The following is a 19,415-nucleotide window of genomic DNA, read 5'->3' as shown; positions in this document are numbered from 1 at the left end:
CCGTGTTTTCAATACATTTCATCTCATTTAATGAAATGTTGGTGCATCTGCCTCACTGTACAGAGGTCGAGCTCCAGCCTTTTTGTGTGGAGTTTGCATGTTCTCCCAGTGCCTGTGCGAATTTCCTGTTTCTTCCTACATTCCAAAAACACGCATGGTAGGTTAACTGAATGCTCTTATTTCCTTAAGTGTGATTGTTGTCCATCCATCCATCTTCCGATCCATTTATCCTCACAAGGGTCGCGGTGGGTGCTGGAGCCTATCCCAGCCGTCTTCGGGCTGTAGGCGGGGGACACCCTGAACCGGTTGCCAGCCAATCCAGCGCATCTTCATGACGTCATTGTTCTTTGCAAACATTGAAACTGGTCTCTAAAATGTCGACGCTGTATAACTTGTAACACACCTCCCGGGCGACGCCTACTCCAAGCAGGGTTACCCCAACGCGCCTCACCCGGTCCCCCATTCTGCCAGCCACTGGAACTACGGGGTGCACCCCATGGGGGAACTCCCGCCACATCGTGACGCAGCCACAACAGCAGCAGCGGCGGCCCAACTCGGGAACGACCTCCAAGCGGTGTTGGCCGTGCCTTCTGGCTACAAACAGTTCCCAGTCAACGGCCGACAACTGGGTCTGCAGGTACCCGGGTCGCTGCGGCTTTAGGAGCCGCTTTGGGACCCAGTTGGAGGTCGCGCAACAACAACAACAACAAAAAACAGCAGCGGCGGTGGTGGAGGAAGAGAACAATAGGAGCGATTTGTCCTCGCATTTGGTAATGGCGGTGGCGATGGGGAGGAACTGGGGGGAGGGAGGCGCACCACTCGTCTCATTCCTCCTCTTCGTTGTCTTCCTCCCTCCACCAGCGCCACCATCTCATCCAGCACGACCACCACCAGAGCTCACCCCAATTGTACCACGAGCGGGAGAGGGATAGGGACTGGGAACGGGAGAAAGAAAGGGACTGGCGATGGAGTGCGAGGACCCGGCGGTAATCTGGGTCCACCCTCTCTCCTTGCCCTTTACCCATCACCTGCCCTCACGTTCCTCCCAGTCCCTCGCCATGCTCCCTCCACCACCCCTGACCCCGCCGTCCATCTCCGACCCATCCTCCTCCTCGTCTTACTCCTCGCTCTCGCAGGTGGGGGTCTAGGGGGGCATTCGCGCCGCCCCCAACCTGATGGCCCTAAGAAACAGCCCCCAGCCTCTGAGGAGGACGTTGTCCGGCGGGGGGCACGGGGCGGCCACCGGCCCTGATGGCGTCCTAAGCCGGAGCGCCTCCGTCACCTCGCACATCTCCAGCGGCTCTCACTTCTCCTACTCCTTGACGAGGGGTTCTCAAACTTTATAGGTCCAGGGACACCTTACAGGGGAGATTTTTTCTCCCAATAACCCACTCATAATCTGAACGCCAGATAAACTATATTAAAAAAAAGACTCGTTCCAAAATAGAGAATACAGTTCACCCCTGCTATATACAGCTCTGGAAAAAGATGTCAGGAAAGCGTTTTTCTTTTCTTTTTTTCTTTTCGACAAGGCCTGGCCATATGAGCCTCCTCCCTTCATGTCAACATTTCCTGGACTTCAAAGGGCGCCAAAGCAATGTTTTTTTGTTTTGTTTTGTTTTTTTACTAATGACTTTGGCATGAGCACAAAAACAGCATGTAGGTTAGTTTTTCTTCCATCACTAAGAAATAGGGTTGTTTTGTCTTATTCTCAAAAGTAACACTTTTCTTCTGTTGTACGGCCATTTTAAAGAAAACACTTGAGATTACCGTGGTAACACAGTGGTGCCTTGACTGAAGTGTTTTCTTCATTCAAGCCACCCGTCACGAAATAGATTTTCTTGTTTTACCATGCGAGCCAAAATTTAGTTTGGCGACTCGTGAACAATTCTTCACATTTCAAATTTGAGGCTTCAAGCTCTTGATTGTGACTCCCACTTGAGATTTTCTGTCAAACTACACATAAAATGGCAATTACATTTTGTATGTAAAACAACCACATACCTTTTCCTTCGAGATGATTGTTTGATTACAGTAACACGAACACACAATGCATCGATGGCCTTGCCAACAGGAACCGTTTAAGCAACAGATATTTACAGGCATGTGTTCGTTATCCTCCGCGAGAAACGACTTTTGAGATAGATAGATAGATAGATAGATAGATAGATAGATAGATAGATAGATAGATAGATAGATAATTGTGTGTGTGTGTGTGTGTGTGTGTGTGTGTGTGTGTGTGTGTGTGTGTGTGTGTGTGTGCGCGTGTGTGCGTGTGTGTGTGTGTGTGCGTGCGTGTGTGCGTGCGTGCGTGTGTGCGTGCGTGTGTGTGTGTGTGTGTGTGTGTGTGTGTGTGTGTGTGTGTGTGTGTGTGTGTGTGTGTGTAAAAGATTCATTCTAGATGCTAAAGCAGCCAAGTTCCTGTATGTATTGATCATTTAAAAAAATGATTCGCATCTAAAACTTTGCCTACAACAATACATGTCCAGTAGATGTCGCCATCGCTTCATATTTGAATTCTGATGAGTCATAGCGAGAGTTCATAGTCAGCTATTCATTCAACTGGTTAAAAACTCCTACACTTGAAAAGCCAACGTTTGAAGACACGAGTTTCTGGGGATTATTTAGGAGTAGAACATTTTAAACAGTCAGATAGCATCGGGACGGATGGATGGATCGGTTTCCCAATTCTTTCATGATCAAATAGTGACCTATATAACCACAAGAGCGAAGGGATGTTGCGCTGCTCGGATTTCCCATGCTGTACAGTGTACACAGTGTACACATCCTACTGCACGTACATTTGCGCAAACTTGTCACGTGACACTTGTGCAAGCGAGCAGGACGGTGACAAACCAGTCAAGGATGGAAACTAAACCGGCAACTTATTTCCCGGTAAATTGCATGTTAATGAAGAACGCCACGTCACTGTCGGATTGATATTTCATTTCCAGTCAACTTACACATCTTGTATAATAACCTACCTGTATGGTGCACCACACTCACTCACACTGCACAGATAACAGATATTTGGTGCCAACGCGGGTTAAACGCAGAGGGGATTGTGCCAGATATAGAGTGACTATACAGACTTGGGCTAATGAGCCTTTTTGAAGCTGAGGGTGACTTCGTGGGGACTGATAAATGCAAAAGGAAACGATTTTGAATCACACTTCTGAAATGACAAAGTTACTCAAATTACCTTTAACGATGTTATTAATAACATATGTTCATGTGAAACACTGACATGATTAAAAAATGTCTTTACTCTTTTCCTCTTAAATAAGGTTTTGATAAAATCTTGCGCCATACGTATTTTATCATCCAGCCGTCCATCCATCTATCCATTTTCGACTATTGCAGGCATGCTAGAGCCTATGCTACACCCTGATCGCCAACCAGTCGCAGGGCACAAATGAGGGAACATCCATTCACGCACACATTGACACCTGCGGACAATTTTAGAGTATATCACCATGTGTTGTAATTTATAGCAATGAAGTTTCCAGAAAAATATACACCGATTGCCGAACCAAACCCTTACTTCATAAATTTCTATAATTGCGACGTGGAACCGTTCAATTAAGTGCCATCGCACTTACTATTTCATCACGACTGATATTTAATTATCATTTTCGGATTGATGTTGTCATTGTACTTGTGATTTGCTTGTGATTTCATAATTTCTTCTCCATTCCTGCACCGCCTAGTGTAAAATACGTAAATGTGCCGCTTCGTTACGATGGCGGACAGCAACATGCGGCCGTGTGCTGTGCTTGATTCAGAATGGACGCCGGCAGCAAAGGATGGCTTGCAGTCACGTCGCCAGCGTAACCCGGCTCAGTGAGTCAGGTGTCATCTATAAAAGCGGAAGACGGTTCAGTAGGTTGTGCCTGATTCAGAATGTTATTTTTATTTATTTATTTATTTTATTGAACAAGTCAGAATACAATTCTCAGGAAACAGAAAACAAAACGAACATGTTATGAATACATACACATATTACAAACGTTTAAACAAAAAAAGAAGCCAGGGGATTTTTAAGATAAGATAAGATATCCCTTAGTGTTTTTTTCCTTACTTTTGTAGAACCCAAATAGTACATTTTTCCAGTATAGCATAAAGTCAGAGTCAATATGTTCAATGATAAATCTGGATACAACTTTCCAAAATGTGTTGGTATACTACTGGCACTGCCAGAGCAAGTGAACCATTGTTTCAGGGTACATTCCACAAAAAATGAACAATCAACAGAGATGTCTTTCTTGAACCTAAGAAGATAATGCTTGGTGGGATAGTATTTGTGTATCATTTTAAAAGAGATTTCCCTTACTTTATTAGTCAGGAGGTATTTGTATGGTATATGTATTTTTCCCCAGTGTAGATTATCAACAAAGCCAGACCAGTAGGTAATAATGTGTGGGATTGTTGAAATATCTTTTTGGAACAGGGATCGTATGTTACGGTTGTTATTTCTGACTGATGTTGACGTAAAACAGGATTTGCCTGATTCAGAATGGATGCCGGCAGCAAAGGATGGCATGACGTCACGTCGCCAAGGAAACCTGGCTCAGGGAGTCACGTGTCATCTATAAAAGCGGAAGGCGGCCCAGTAGGTTGCGCACTCATATTCAAGGAGGTATCCGTTGTCGAGGTAAGGCATAAGCCTACTTTAGCGCTTATTTCTTTCAAACTATCAAGTAGCATGCAACCTGTATTCAACAGCGTGAAACTGTGGATGATTTGAATTAACACGTGGTTTGTACCGTCATCGTAAAGAGGAGCCATATAGTTTCTCAAGCTCGCTTTTCTGTCGGTGTACAGTGCAGCCTTGCCTAAGGAAAGGAGACGACGACATCATGCTATATATCCATGCTCGACGCCCTTTAAGCTCGCGGAAGCTCAATATTATCATCATTTCCCCGTGCTTGTTCTTTTCTGATACTCGTTATCAACTTATATTGGCGTCAGGTGACGAGTGGGTGATATTAAGAGCGTTTAATATTGCATTTTGCTTGAACTCGGGTTTACTTCTTCCTGGAATGGAGGATAAACCCGAGCATTGGAGGGGATGCGGTCATGGCGGCAGGCTACGTGTTGTGTCATCCATGTGTTGTTGCATCATTTGGTCTTCACGGTTAATTTTGAAATGTTCAAAACGGAAATCGTAGTGTCATCGGTGAAAGTCATTTCTAAGAATTTAGTGCGGTATGAGGGCATGTGTCTGAAGCAGGAGCAGCCTTGCTAGGTGACAGTGGCGGCTCCTTTTGCTGCATCTTTGCGGAAGTGAACTGGCGTCCGTGTTACGTAACCCACCAGACTCCACATCCTGCATTTGAAACGATTACAGAGAAATGCCCTGAAATGGCTATCATTTGGTGATGCTAAAACGTGCAGGATTGATTTGAAGCCCTGTTATTTGGCTGTGATCCTGCAGTGAGGAAAAGATGGTTAAACTCTGGTCGAAAAGAACTACGTGCCTGCGTGTCATTTCCTAATGAAGTCTGGCGTGTCGCTCTGTGGGACGCTTGTGCATGCGCATTTTCCTTGGCGTGATGTAGTAACTGGACGTTTTATTTTATTTTGTTTTTTTTAACCTGATGTAATTTACTTCTATGCCAAATGATCACAAAGCAACGTGCCACATTTTGTTTTGTTTTAAACTTGAACGAAAAAAACTCCGTATCGTTTTCAATTAGCTTAGTCCACACCTGTTTGATTTTTTTATTCCAGTAATACAGCTATGTCTGATGTGAGCATACTGTGTCCGGATATGTATGGCGTACAGATGTAGCTCTGCAAGGCCCTGTCTCATAGCTGAAGGTCATAACTCCAGCTGGGGAAGGTCGATGCAGGCCTGCAGCTGCTATTACAACACAGATTTGCGGATAACTTCTTCTTGTATCTCAGATAAAGTTGAGATGCAGTAATGTCACCGAGTCCATAGTACAAGTCGTAACTGAAAGTCATCATCACTGGACTGCAGTTGCTTAGTCTTGTTGTTGTCTGGACCATATCGGTTAGCAGCGTTTTTTAGGCCTCGTGATGATTTGGAAGATTCATGCCACATATGACAAGCATTGATGTTGTTTCAGTAGTAGAATTGTACATCTGAAGTTTTTATGCATCTCTGTAATATAATGGAGTGTTAAGTTCCCTAACTAGCAAGTACTATTTATGATTATTCCCAGTGGAAATTGTTAATTGAAAAATATATACATTCCATATGTTTATTTGCTGCCAGTGATGAGAAGAAAAATCTCATTTAAATGCCAATGTAAGAACAACTCTCATACAATACTTGTAATTTTTTTTACCATGTATCAGACATAATCAGTTATTTAATCTCTCCTGGTTTAACAAATGGTGCATTGTGGTAACGTTCATCAAGGGGGGCAGTGTTTCCCTACCTGCACTGCCTCTGCAGAGTCATCACATGACAAGTCTGCTCTTGAATCCTCTGCAGGCTGACGGCGCGCCTTTCATTTATTCATGTGCTTGTGCAGTCTTGTGCCGTGTACGCTGTCTTGTATGTTAATGTGTTGCTTTTTAGTTTATGCTAATTTTAAAAACTGGCCTTCTTGGTGTGAATTTTCTAGGGAGTCTGGATTTAAAAAATGTATAAATAAAAACAATAAACAAATATGGGTGGGTTGTGTCAGTAAAGGTGTCAGGTGTTAAAAACTCGGGCATGGCCAAATAATCAGGCTGATTAAATCGGCCGATTATGGCTCTCAGACATGGCGAAAATAATTGGCCAAATGGCGGATGTTTTAATTTCATTTTATGTACTGGTACCCGAACCATGTCAGGTAAATCTACATAAATAACACTGGTCTCATTATTTATTACATGTAAATCTATATTATACGACCATATATCCTTAATTATGTATGAAGTATTTACATAAGGTCACGTTTTAGCTCTATCGTTCAACATAATACAAAGCCTAATCTTGACAGCATGGCTTGTGTAAACAATGCAAGGAATATTGATTTGTAAGTCACTTTTTTTCGGGGTGGGGGGGTTCACGTTTGACAGGAGTAGCTGTCTTGGTCTGAACCAGACTTTCGAGTTTGATCGGTGTTGTTTCTCAACAATTGGTGCAGTCGGCATATAATTTCATCTGTGCTGTACAGCACGTTTGACAATAAAGTTGTATCCAATCCAATAATTTAGTCAACATTCTTTTTTTTTTTTTGTGGCTTTTCTTCCTCTGCTGTCTTTTCATGTATGTTATGACATTGGCACCGCCCATTGCTCAGACTGAGAGATTTGTATAACTCTAATAAAAATGGTAGATATTACCAATCCTCAATGTTACTTGAAGCACGGTTGTATTCAATTTAAGCTATTGCACATGAGAATAAATTGGACAACCATATAGTTTAAACCTTTTGAGGGTGGGGGGGGCACTAGGTGTTTCATTTTATTTCTTTTAAAAATTCATTTTATTGTGTGTTCAAAAGGGGTTTCCATAAATTCTGGACACCAAGGTAAAAATAACATTTTAAACTTCTTCAGTATGAATACATCTTTTGATTTTACTTTATTAAAATTAATAAAGTCTTTCATTTTGTTAAGCATTATTTAAAATCGGGGCTGGTTCTGACAGGCCCACTACCACCATTCATTGTCAGGCCACCACTCAAAAAGGCTTCGTATCGGACCCTGCAATATCATTACAGTTGAGTTGAGTAGTCATTTGTAGGGAATAAGTGCCATGTCAGCGCATGAATTTTGAAAATGTGTGTGTAATAGATGCCCATTGAAATGCATTGGGGTGGGGAGTTATTTTATGCATTATATTATTTAAGTTGGTCATCTGCATTTTTTTTTTTTTGCCCAAAATCATCGGCGATCTAAAAAAATAAATAAATAAAACCAAAACACTGCTGAGGCCGTAGTACAACTTGTCAAATGTGCATGACAAGCCAAAAATGCCACCAACATAGTCTTTCTGGTAGCTGCTGATCAAGCATGCCACTGACACAAAGAGCAGACGTGTCAGTTGTGCATGGCTCGCAGGAAGTGTAAAGCTTGCTGACTGTGCAGCCTGGATGCGTGGTGGCGGGATGGTGCTGAACAAGAATATCAGCACGGTGACATTTGCTACAAACTGGGCATGGAAAGATAGAGTTATTCTGTTATGAAAGGACTGCAATTGTCACTAAAGTCTTTGCCTTGTTTCTTAGGGAGGTGGGCCACAAGTGAAAACAGCAAGTTATCTCACTGCACTGGAAAATAACTTTTGTGATCAAGTTTGTGGCAGCGGTAAAGTAAGAAGGTTAAAGTTTCAATTTTCAGAGAGATGAAGGGCAGGGGGAAAAAGCTGAAGAGTGGCAATAATACCTGTTGTGGCTTTTGGTATTTGACGAAAGAATTGTAGGTCCTGATGCTTATCTTTATTTTTTATTTTTTATTTTTCCTTTTTTTCCCTCTCTCTTCCAACAGAAAATGGAAGAGTGTTATTTGGCCTAAAGCCCTTTTCCCAGCCATGGCCCCTTCGACTCTCACCCATTATCCTCTCTAAATGGGTCACAGCTCGGAGGGAGGGCAATGTGTGCCAAAGGAGGTGGACAGGGCTGACAAAAGAACAGAAAAAAGGAAAAAATACTGTAGCATAATGGAAGTTGGGTGCTGAATTGTAATAATTAAAATGATGAAACAGAAATGACAACCTGTGGCAAGCATTTGGAGGAAGAGAAAAGAACAGAACAGAAAAGAAATTGTGTCCTTGTGATGGCCCGTTCTGTACTTGCAGGAGTAAAGTACCGGTAGTTGTTTGGCTATGAGACCATTAGTGAATCAGTGTCCGCCTCCCCCTCTCCATTTAATGAGCAACAGCAGATTTTAAGCTGCTGCTCACAACATTTGACTTGACTAGTCCGCCAGGCACAATGTGTGGAGTGAGAGAGTGTGTCCTGAATACTGGATCAGTCTGTTTGTCATTTGATTGAATTCAAAGTGTAAAATGAAGTTTTCATATGACTTTAACTACTGCAGTACTGTTCAAACTAAATTTCAGATCACATACCCATTGGCATTTGCATGTGAGAGAGCATAATACTGTACTCCCATTTTAACGACACAGCATCTACTTGGGTTGTCGCAGCTGTACTCTCATGGCACATTTCTCAACTGATTTCCATGAGGTGTTTTTGTTTTTCACTTTCCCTCCAAACACCAAAGCATGTGCTGTCAATATTTATCGTTTGGATAAAAGCCCCAAAACTACTGCACATTTTTCACCCATGAATGGTTACACCCCCCCGCCCCCAGTGTTGCGTCACTCGAGGCTACCTATTCGTATCTGTGGTAATTATGTAAAGAGTAATAGTAAATGCAAGTAGTAAAAAAATAAAATAAATAAATAGAAACGAAATGGCAGGAGCGTCGCCGCGCACACTGGCGCACTGTCCGCCATCTTGGATCCCATTTTTGTAATGTTTTGAACAGCTTCGTGCAATGCTTGATAAACCATTGGAAAGTTGAGCTCATGCCCTTTTAGGTGTTGCTAAAACCTAATTTCTGAAAGCCTGACTAATTTTGCTAATCTGGGTTGCAAATGCAGTTGATTTATCTGCAAAGGAGCCATTTTGTTTTAGAAAGCTAGTCTTCCCAAAATCTAAGGCAGGGCCAGCAAAGGAAGGAAACGCCAAGATGGGAGGTGATTTTTCTATACACACAAAAGGTGATGTAACTGTAGAAGAGAGAGGAGTGAGCATGGAGTCACATTGGCTTGTATCCTTTTCTGACCTTGTTTGTTAGAAAGAGCAACACCACACAAAATGGCGGACAGGTTTCAATTAAACCACATCAAACAGGGAGTACTTGTAACACATGTACTCTTCACGAGTAACCTGGGTGTTATTTTATTTTTTTTCCCATTTTAAGTGACACAAAATATTGTTCATGTATGTTTTATCCCATCTTTTTATTTTAAGTGCACCCCTAATGAGTTTACCAGTTGATAGCTTGTCTAACCTGAGTGACACCCACTTATAGGCACACAACAGTTAAGGAGATTATAGCAGTCCAAAATGACATCCAAGCAGTGTCAAGGACAACCTGCAGTGCCTCAAGTTAGTTGAGCTCACCAGGCGAACACACGTTAATGCCAGTGGGTTTGGAAGTTTCTGAAATAAATCTGCCTTTTTAAACATTTCAAATATGAAGTTTTCTAATGCAGAGCAAGTCTAGTAACACGCTCACTGTGTGTTGAATGAGAGCCAACCAATGGCACAATTGAAGTGGAAAGAGAAAGGCATAACTAACAGGGCACAGGACGTGAGGTCTGTATGCCTCTCCCGTGGTTCATCACACACAGCACAAATGAAAGGAGAACCCCCCCCCCCCCCCCCAAAAAAAAGCCCAGCCCTGGAGAAGGAGGATCACATAGCTGAATGCATGCCAGCTTTCATGTCTGGTTTGATCTGTTTGCAGTGTCCGATTTCAACCTCCTTCCCTGCATTTTTCCCTGCCTTCTCATCGTCACCATTGTTTTCTAAACATGTCCATGCACGACACAATACCACTGCTTATGGTACAGTTCAAAACCTGTATTTTTCCGACACTGCACTGAAACACTCCCTCACATTCGACTTCCTGAGATGAAGACATGTCACCGTGTGGTCCAATTTGAGTATTTTACTTGGGTTTTCGCATTCAGTAGCTCACATACACAACGAGAGATTTCTTTGGTGTAAGCTCAAGTTACTGCATAGCACAAAGTTTTTGTTAACAAGCCTTATGTTGGTTTTATTCTTCTTTCCAGGTAACCCAGTACCCCCCGAGAAACAGCAACCATGCCAGAGCTCTGTGTTGGAATCAACGGGTGCGTTAGAAACACACATTTGGTTTAAGGATGTTGGAGGTTGCATAATGGTTCAAACATTCTGCAGTTGTTGGAAGAAAAGTCTAAATGTCATCAAAATATGTTCAGGTTGCCTTAATTATAGCTGGTCTGGGAATTTTGTTGTACAATGTTCCCTCGCTACTTCGCGGCCTTCACACTATCGCTGGTTTTCGTTTGTGTGCAAAATGCGCTCCGAGCGCGCTGCTTCACCCGGACCATTCAGAAAGTCAGAACGATGTTCAATTCCTCAGAGTGCCCCAAAAAACGGAGTCCAATGCAGGCAGTACAAGTAAACGGCTGCACCTTCAGAAATTAACGTGAGCAGAGCGCGCATCTTCGTGCCTACAGTCGACGAGGACGACGACTTGTCCACTGATAACTACATTTAAATGTTTCTTTTTATCCAGTGCCATGTTGTAGCCAAAGGTACAATCCTAGTGGATTTATGCACCTTTTAATGCGAAAGTTAGTTGCCATGACTACTTCCGGCGGAAATGCTTCTTCTTTAAAAGACAATGACGAGGAAGCAACAGTAGTGATGGCAACAAACTTTAGCTTTGCACAACGATTTAAAAGGCGTATTAAGTGGTGGTCCAGTGGTTAGCGTGTCAACCTCACAGTGCAGAGGTCGTGGGTTCAATTTCAGCTCCAGCCTCCATGTGTGGAGTTTGTATGTTCTCCCCGGGCCTGTGTGGGTTTTCTCCGGGTCCTCCGGTTTCCTCTCACATTCCAAAAACATGCATGGCAGGCTGATTGAACACTCCAACTTGTCCCTGAGTGTGAGTGTGAGTGTGAGCGTGGATATGTTGTTCGTCTCTGTGTGCCCTGCGATTGGCTGCCTACTGCCCTTAGACAGCTGGGATAGGCTCCAGCACGCCCCGCGACCCTTGTGAGGATAAAGCGGTTCAGAAAATGAATGAATGAATGGATGTGTTAAGTGTAACAAGCGTTTAGAAGGATGAGAACAATGAAAGTGGGTTCATAATTGCTTAATTGAAGCGTAAATCTCGCACACAAAAATTTAACCTCGACTTCACAGAAATCACAAATTGCTAGGGGGCATAAAACCAATCACCTGCGAAAAGTGAGGGAATACTAATTGTTTGAGGCACACTGTTACAAGATGCATTGGAATGCATTTTCATTTTCCATTCTAGGAATGACTGTGAAAGAAAACTAAGAATGTCTTTGTCTCTTTTCTTTTTCTTTATTTTATTTTTTGTAGCTTCGGTCGTATTGGTCGCCTTGTGTTGAGGGCCTGCCTTCAGAAGAAAATCAAGGTTGTGGCCATAAATGACCCCTTCATCGACCTGGACTACATGGTGAGAGAATGAAATGTGTTTTGGCCCATGTGGGTGTAACTAGCAGATATGGAACTCTGCTAAAGCGTAGAACACTCGTGCCTGTTATTCAGTTCAAATGTGCGCCCGCTGATCAAAACCGTCCATACTGAGCAATATCATTGCACCTGCCTTTTAGGTCTACATGTTCAAGTATGACTCCACCCATGGCTCTTACAAGGGTGATGTGCGCAAAGAGAATGACAAGCTGGTTGTGGATGGCCACGTCATCTCAGTCTTCCAATGGTAGGCATGGACATAAACCTAAACCCGCGATTCATTGACATTATTGTCCCAGTTTTTCCTGCTGCGCCGTGGACTTTCCACACACAGATTTGATCGGTTTGATCAGATCGAGAAATATTTTGCCTTTTTTTACAGCAAGCACAATCTTGTTCGCTCCAGGGACGTACTGCTACTGCCATCAGTAGTAATCCGGGGTGCGCACCGCCCGTTCACCACGTCACCAATAACGAGTTGAAATAATTGAACTGTCGACCCTCATTTTAGTCACAAATGTACTGACTTAGTGTGATGTTTGGGCTTTAATTGAACACAAAGCTGACATATCACTTATTCTTTTGGATGAATGGTAACAGCTGGATACACGGGTTGATTGTACCCTTTGCCCTCATATGGGAGGACATTTCATTTTTCTGTCTGCCAATACAGTATATACGACTGGCATATTTAGAGAGATATTTCTGATGACTGACATGTAGTGCTGGGCGATAGGGAAATAAATCTATCGCGATGCTGGCCTTTTTATGTCATGAAAACAATATACCGTGATATATTATCAGTTATTCAATTAAAAAAAAAAGGTACAACACACAAGTGAAATCAAGCCTCAAATTTGCTTCATAAAAAGTTGTTTTTCGACTCCTCTAAATGGCACTGTTGGCTTAAATAAAGGTGTTTCTCAAATGAAAGTCAGTGTACATTAAGCCCAATGTTGAAGAGAAGCGATGACACACTGTGACTGCTTACCTTTTATCACACACTGAGGCAATCAAAACAGACGCGGAGATGACTGTTTTCAGTACACTTGCGGGGTGTGTGTGTCACCAACAGTACAGACAAAATAGGGGCAAGATAACATGAACCAAGAAACCGGTAAAGCACATGGATAGCAGTGGGCTGAGTCTGTAGCTGAGATATTTGAAATGTATCCATACGGCGGCCCGGTGGTCGACTGGTTAGCACATCATGTTTATGAAAAGGTGCAGTGGAAGCATATAGACAGTTTACAATATCATCATACATGGGACAGGGATTCTCAGCATGATATGCAACATCACACCTCGGATCTGAGCACATTCAGGCATCCCAAGGCCATACAAATTCCTGAAGTCGGTTGTCGGTCAACAGAGTAATCAGCCACATCCTCTTTCCTCAATTTTGACCAATCCAATTTACTTAATGAAGCAGCCTTACTATTATTAGACAGCTGTGCACCTTTCCACAGGCGTTTTCAGCAAAGTTGCCCTCAGTTTAAGGGGTTCAAGACATTACACTCCAATCACGCTGATAAGCCACTTGAGTTTTTTTTTCAGTGAAAACGTGCCGAATATTGCCAACAATCATCCCGCTTTGTGACTGCTACTTCAGTAAACTAAAATACAGGTCCTGGCTACACATTGAGCAGGAGCTGAGAGTTGCTGTGTCCTGCTTCAAACCTCGCTATGAAAATCTGTGCATTGCAAAACGTGCTCATTGTAGCCATTAATCCAGACGTCATCTTTGATTTAAAAAAAAAAATCACTAATTATTTTATATATTTTTGTTCTGCAGGTTTAATTTTTTTTTTATATCTTGCTCCTGAGTTAATGTTGGTGATCAGTTAAAATGCGTTATTTATTGATTTTATGTAATTTTATTTTTCAGTATCATGGTTTGACATGATCAGTCAAAAATGTTTAGTTTAATTAAGGATTTTATTTTTGAATTTCAGATGCACTTTAAATCTTTTTTGTTACAGTTAATAAAGCTATTCTTTGTAAGTTGGTCCATATTTCTTTTTTTATTCTCTTATAGGTTAATAAGAATACAATGTTATGCAGAGGTGTACTTACAACAATTTTATAGACAAATGATACTATTCATAGTCGCGCGAGGGGTGGATGGAGAGGGGTGGGGCGCAAGATCTTTTCTTCTTCTTCCTGGGGGGGCATGACAGAAAATACTTGGGAAGCACTGATCTAGTCTAACTAGGATGGTGTGTGCCATGCTTCACGAACATGGGTGAAACTATTATTAGGCAGTCAGGCTGTACTGTACTTGCATATGGTAAGTTCATAGTCATCACAAAATTGCCGATGATGTTGAGCAAATGAAGATTTATCAGATGTGACCGCATTAAAAATCACCCATGACATAAACACAAGATGAGATGTTGTCCTCTTCATAAGACTGAATTTAAGAACTAACCTGGTCAGAAATTCATCCTCATTCTCATATGATTCATATAAGCAATTTCAAAAATATATTTCTTTTCACTATGATTAAACTACTCCGGCGGCCCGTTCAACATTTAACTGTAACACCTTAAGAGCTATTGAAGATATTTTCCTCTTTATCTGACTAGTATGAAGCCAGCTGAGATCCCTTGGCGCGCAGCTGGTGCCAAGTACGTTGTGGAATCCACCGGAGTCTTCCTCAGTGTGGAGAAGGCATCTGTATGTACATGAGCAATCTCGATTGTACATAAATGCTCAAAACGTCTTCAAAGTTTCTGAAGTATGCCCTTTCCATCGTGACTATAGGCGCACATCACTGCTGGAGCTCAACGCGTGGTAGTGTCAGCACCTTCACCTGATGCCCCCATGTTTGTCATGGGCGTCAATGAGGACAAATACGATCCCTCCTCCATGACGATTGTCAGGTAATATGAAGTTTTCTTCAAGATTTATTTGTGCAGGTGACTGATGTGACTCGCCACTTCTCATCAAAGATAACACGTGTGTTTCTGTGAACAGCAATGCCTCCTGCACCACCAACTGCCTGGCCCCCTTGGCCAAAGTCATTCACGATAACTTTGGCATTGAGGAGGCCCTCATGGTAAGCTACAGTAAAACTGGACAACAGCAATAACGGCAAGCACAATTTTGTTTGGAAATGGGTCTGCTTGTATTGATAGTCTTCTCACTTTTTTTTTTTTTTTTTGTAGACTACAGTCCATGCTTACACGGCCACTCAGAAGACAGTGGATGGTCCCAGTGCTAAGGCCTGGCGTGATGGTCGTGGGGCTCACCAAAACATCATTCCAGCGTCCACTGGTGCTGCGAAGGCTGTGGGCAAAGTCATTCCTGAGCTTAACGGGTAAAGGACATGAACATAAACACATAAATCACTCCATGCGGATTTGTTAACGGACACAAAGAAGTTACAAATGGCAATGGTGTTCATTTGTCTCCAGTAAGCTGACAGGCATGGCGTTCAGGGTACCTGTGGCCGACGTGTCCGTGGTGGACCTGACTTGTCGCCTGTCCAAGCCAGCATCCTATGCTAAGATTAAGGAAGCTGTCAAGAAGGCCGCTAGTGGGCCCATGAAGGGAGTGCTTGGTTACACTGAGGATCAGGTGACACAAATAATGTCTGAACAGTTGATGTTCATTGAATTAGCAGACACTGACTGCCTGTACCATTTTGAGCAGGTAGTCTCCTCTGACTTCATTGGTGACACTCACTCCTCCATCTTTGATGCTGGTGCTGGCATCTCCCTCTCTGACAACTTTGTGAAGCTCATTTCCTGGTTAGTGGCGGGGGGCGTTCTGCATTTGTCCTTCATTTGAATCAAATTCCTCCAAACAGAAAACAGTACGTTTAATGAACTAATCCTCTCATTTCTTTGTGCCCTGCTCCAGGTATGATAATGAGTGTGGCTACAGCAACCGTGTTGTTGACCTGCTGTTGTACATGCAATCCAAGGAGTAGACACTTGGCTCTGCTGAAAGCATGTCCAGAAAGGGACCACCCCAACCATACTCTATCCCCTCCTTTCTCTTTTACACACAGGCTCCACTCATAACCATGTCATAGCATCACAGTCCCTTAGCTCTTCTTCTGTACAAGTAGAAAGAAAAAATATGTGTTAAGTGTTCTGATTTAACCATGTCTTTCCCTTTGATGGTGAGATGATTGGCTGGTGACAGTATTTTTGTCTGTGTGCCCCTGCCTACTGCACTTCTTCCCGCCCCAGTAGATGTGTTGTGATGGCTCAATACTGTCGTAAACTGCTGTATCCATCTCCATGTTGGTGTGTTTCAAAGGCTTATTCATCAGTGGAAGGAGAAAGGGCAGGGTGACTGTAACCCCTCTAAAGAGTAACGAGAAAAAATAAAACTTGAAAACCTTCAAGCTGTGTACTTGTCCCGTTTATTTACAGATGCATGTGTAGATGATACATGTACTTCTACTTACGAACGTCTCTTCGTACGAAATTTTCAAGTTACGAAACGCCTCAAACAGGAAAATATTGCCTCAAGTATGAAAGGTAAAACTACAGTATGGGTTGCTACTCGCAGCTCCGAGTTTCCTGAATGCAACATACCTACACTCCACGTTCTCGCTACTGTCTCATAGTCTTGTCTGGTATTTCCTTGTTTTTCCCTTTTTTTAATCAATCTTGTTTCATAGCGTTATCCTCTGTTTTTCTTGTCTTCATGAAAATAGCTTTTGCTTTTTTTTTTTTGTGACAAGATATTTCCCCTTATTTTCCTTTCTTTTTGCAAGCGCTTTTGGTTTGTCTCGTTATCCTGGTTCCTTGTTATTAACTTTTTATGTTGTACTTTGTCAGTCTCACACCCTTGTTCTTTCAGGAAAGTGGCTTAAAAAATTAAATAAAAAGGCAACTCTGTGTGCTTTCAGCCCAATGTTACAATTGGACTAATCTCCAGCAATGTGGCAATTTGTTCATGTAGTCGCAATTGAGACAATGTGGTGAGAAAAGGGTGACCACCTGCTAATAAGCCCAATGAGGTTCAAGGGGTATGTTTCTGATGGACAATATGGGACACTGCTCAGCCTGGTGGAGACATGGTGATTTCAGCCCATGAGCAGACTCACTGATAGTGGTTTACCCATTACTAGCTACGGAGGAAGATTAGAGCCAATGAAGAGAAACTTTTATCTCAGAATTCTGACATTAAAGTGAGAATTTCCAGAATAAAGTCAGAAATTGACTTGTCTATCTTTTGCTGCATGTGCATGCATTGTCATAACAACAAAAAGCATTCCACAGCACTAAACACTTTAAAGCTCAAGGACTTTTTGCATAATTGCACACCTAAAGTTGTACTAGTGTTCCTGCTACTGGTCACTTAAAACTGGTGCAACGATTATCTGCACCAACTGCACAACCATCATAGTATCATAAGTACCTCACCACTGATCACTTTATCTCTGCTTGATGACTCTGCACATTGTCGCACACCTGTCATCGGGTGGTGCTACTACACAATGGTACTCTTAAATTACAGAATGTCTTCCCATACTTATGTGTTTGTTTCTTGTAGTTGATTGTTACTGCAATACTAGTGTAGCTCATACTAATGGACACAAATTCAAATTGGGTGATTTACATACTTGGCCAATAAAGATGATTCTGATTCTGCATCTGATTGATGGGAACCTGTCACCGCAGTCAGCTGTTCACAACTAAGTTCAACAGCAACAGAGGCCCAACTCGGGAACGACCTCCAAGCGGTGTTGGGCGTGCCTTTGGGCTACGAACAGTTCCCAGTCAACAGCCGACAACTGGGTCTGCAGGTACCCGGTTCGCTGCAGCTTTAGAAGCCGTTTTGGGACCCAGTTGGAAGTTGCACAACAGCAACAGAGCTGTGCTGAGCTGTCAAATAATATTAATTTGGTTGCCACGGGCTTCGAGCGGTATTGTGACCAAGTTTGTTATTAGAGCAAGCATTTTGCGGTATACACCCTCAATTTGCAGAACACATGGATTGAGCTTCAAATGGTATGCATTGCTAAGTGCATGCGTTACACGGGACGGTTGGTCACCCTAGGTGAGAGGTGTGTGCAGCACCCAAAAGGTCTGCAATATAAGGATCTCCAAACAAAAAGGTAGCATAGTAGGAATTAAGAGGCTTCATGCTGGCTTTTCTCTTCACCTTGTAACCTTGGGCGTTCAAATGTTTTGTTCCTATTATTATTATTATATATGTTATTATATTATTTGTTTCACATTTAAGAAAACAGGGATCCTCTTGCTCAAAAACTTGATGTGATGGAGTAAAACTTAGATCAGTTTTGGATTCTGCACCCAAAAATTAGTTTAAAGCAGCCATCAGACCTAACTCAACAAAAATTGTGTTCTCCAGTCTAAATCTGTTTACCGCTTCATTGTGTGTTTGAAATTTTCAGCTCGTGGATTTCCCTTTTTGCCAGTTCTTGATGCCTCCTGTCTGAATAAGGTCATCAGACACGCAATGTTGCTGTCAAACTCAGCATAGAATGTGTTGGGCAGTGCTACGTTCATATTCCGCTGGAACTCTGCCTTTGCCACGTTCGCGAGGTGGTGGTGGACCCCAAAAAAGCAGGCAGGAGGGAGGAGCAGGGTGTACTTGATGAATTGTATTTAAAACTAAGAAAACTAAGTCCAAAGTAACAAACAAAAACCATGACTTAAACAAAAACTATCATTAACCAAAACACGACCAGAACAAACATGACAGCAGTAAAGGAACAGCAAACAAACAAACATGACGGTAGCAAGAAGCAACAATGACCCGACACTGAGTGTTCGGGCTGGGAGTCCTTTTAAGGCCCTAATTACCTATGACCAACAGGTGTGCAGCTGCCGGGGGAGCCCTACAGTGTCACCTGTTGGTCCATAAACCGAATCATGACAGCATTCAACTGAATAAAAATAAAAAGCACCAAATGAGCAAGAGATTAATTTTAAGTTCAAAAAAGCCTTGCGGCTGATATTTTCATAGTAGAAGATTAATTCGTATTCATTTGTTGAGTCTTTATTTAACCACGTAAGGAAATTGTTTAACGTTTACAATGTCAAGTGGCTGCAAATATTAATATTAGGAAAAAAATAAAGGAAGTGCAATTTAACAAGTCAAAACATAATATAATTCAATCACAAATGACCAGACAACATCTCCCTTTCTAATCAAAATAAACAACGGCTCCCATCACGCGTCAAGTCAACTCAAAATCGGATTCGAGACACTTAAATTTGTCTGACA

At 42.4% G+C, this 19,415-nt stretch overlaps 1 protein-coding gene and 1 pseudogene across 1 annotated transcript; both read left to right on the top strand.

The window, feature by feature from the left end:
- The first annotated feature begins 400 nt into the window (after nt 1-400).
- Nucleotides 401-1,346, top strand: LOC147203338 (uncharacterized; annotated as a pseudogene).
- Nucleotides 1,347-4,569: 3,223 nt separating this feature from the next.
- gapdhs (glyceraldehyde-3-phosphate dehydrogenase, spermatogenic) lies at nt 4,570-16,557 on the top strand. The gene is made up of 11 exons (XM_086112670.1): nt 4,570-4,654; nt 10,778-10,837; nt 12,084-12,180; nt 12,338-12,444; nt 14,786-14,876; nt 14,964-15,082; nt 15,177-15,258; nt 15,368-15,519; nt 15,617-15,779; nt 15,855-15,952; nt 16,065-16,557. The coding sequence occupies exons 2-11, from the start codon at nt 10,809-10,811 to the stop codon at nt 16,132-16,134; spliced, it is 1,008 nt and encodes a 335-aa protein (XP_085968796.1). The 5' UTR covers nt 4,570-4,654; nt 10,778-10,808; the 3' UTR covers nt 16,135-16,557.
- The last annotated feature ends 2,858 nt before the right edge of the window (nt 16,558-19,415 follow it).

Source organism: Hippocampus guttulatus, chromosome 6, assembly GCF_054856545.1.
Source record: "Hippocampus guttulatus isolate MCC_2025c chromosome 6, RoL_Hgut_1.0, whole genome shotgun sequence".
In the NCBI taxonomy this organism is placed as follows: Eukaryota; Metazoa; Chordata; class Actinopteri; order Syngnathiformes; family Syngnathidae; genus Hippocampus; species Hippocampus guttulatus.
The sequence above is the reverse complement of the archived record's forward strand: the minus strand, read 5'-3'. Positions and strand labels throughout refer to the sequence as shown.

Excerpts from the sequence above, each read along its gene's own strand:
- gapdhs (XM_086112670.1), top strand. The coding sequence starts at position 10,809 with ATGCCAGAGCTCTGTGTTGGAATCAACGG. Across the intron at positions 15,083-15,176 it reads TCCTCCATGACGATTGTCAG|CAATGCCTCCTGCACCACCA; the intron begins GTAATATGAAGT and ends TTCTGTGAACAG. Across the intron at positions 15,953-16,064 it reads TTTGTGAAGCTCATTTCCTG|GTATGATAATGAGTGTGGCT; the intron begins GTTAGTGGCGGG and ends GCCCTGCTCCAG.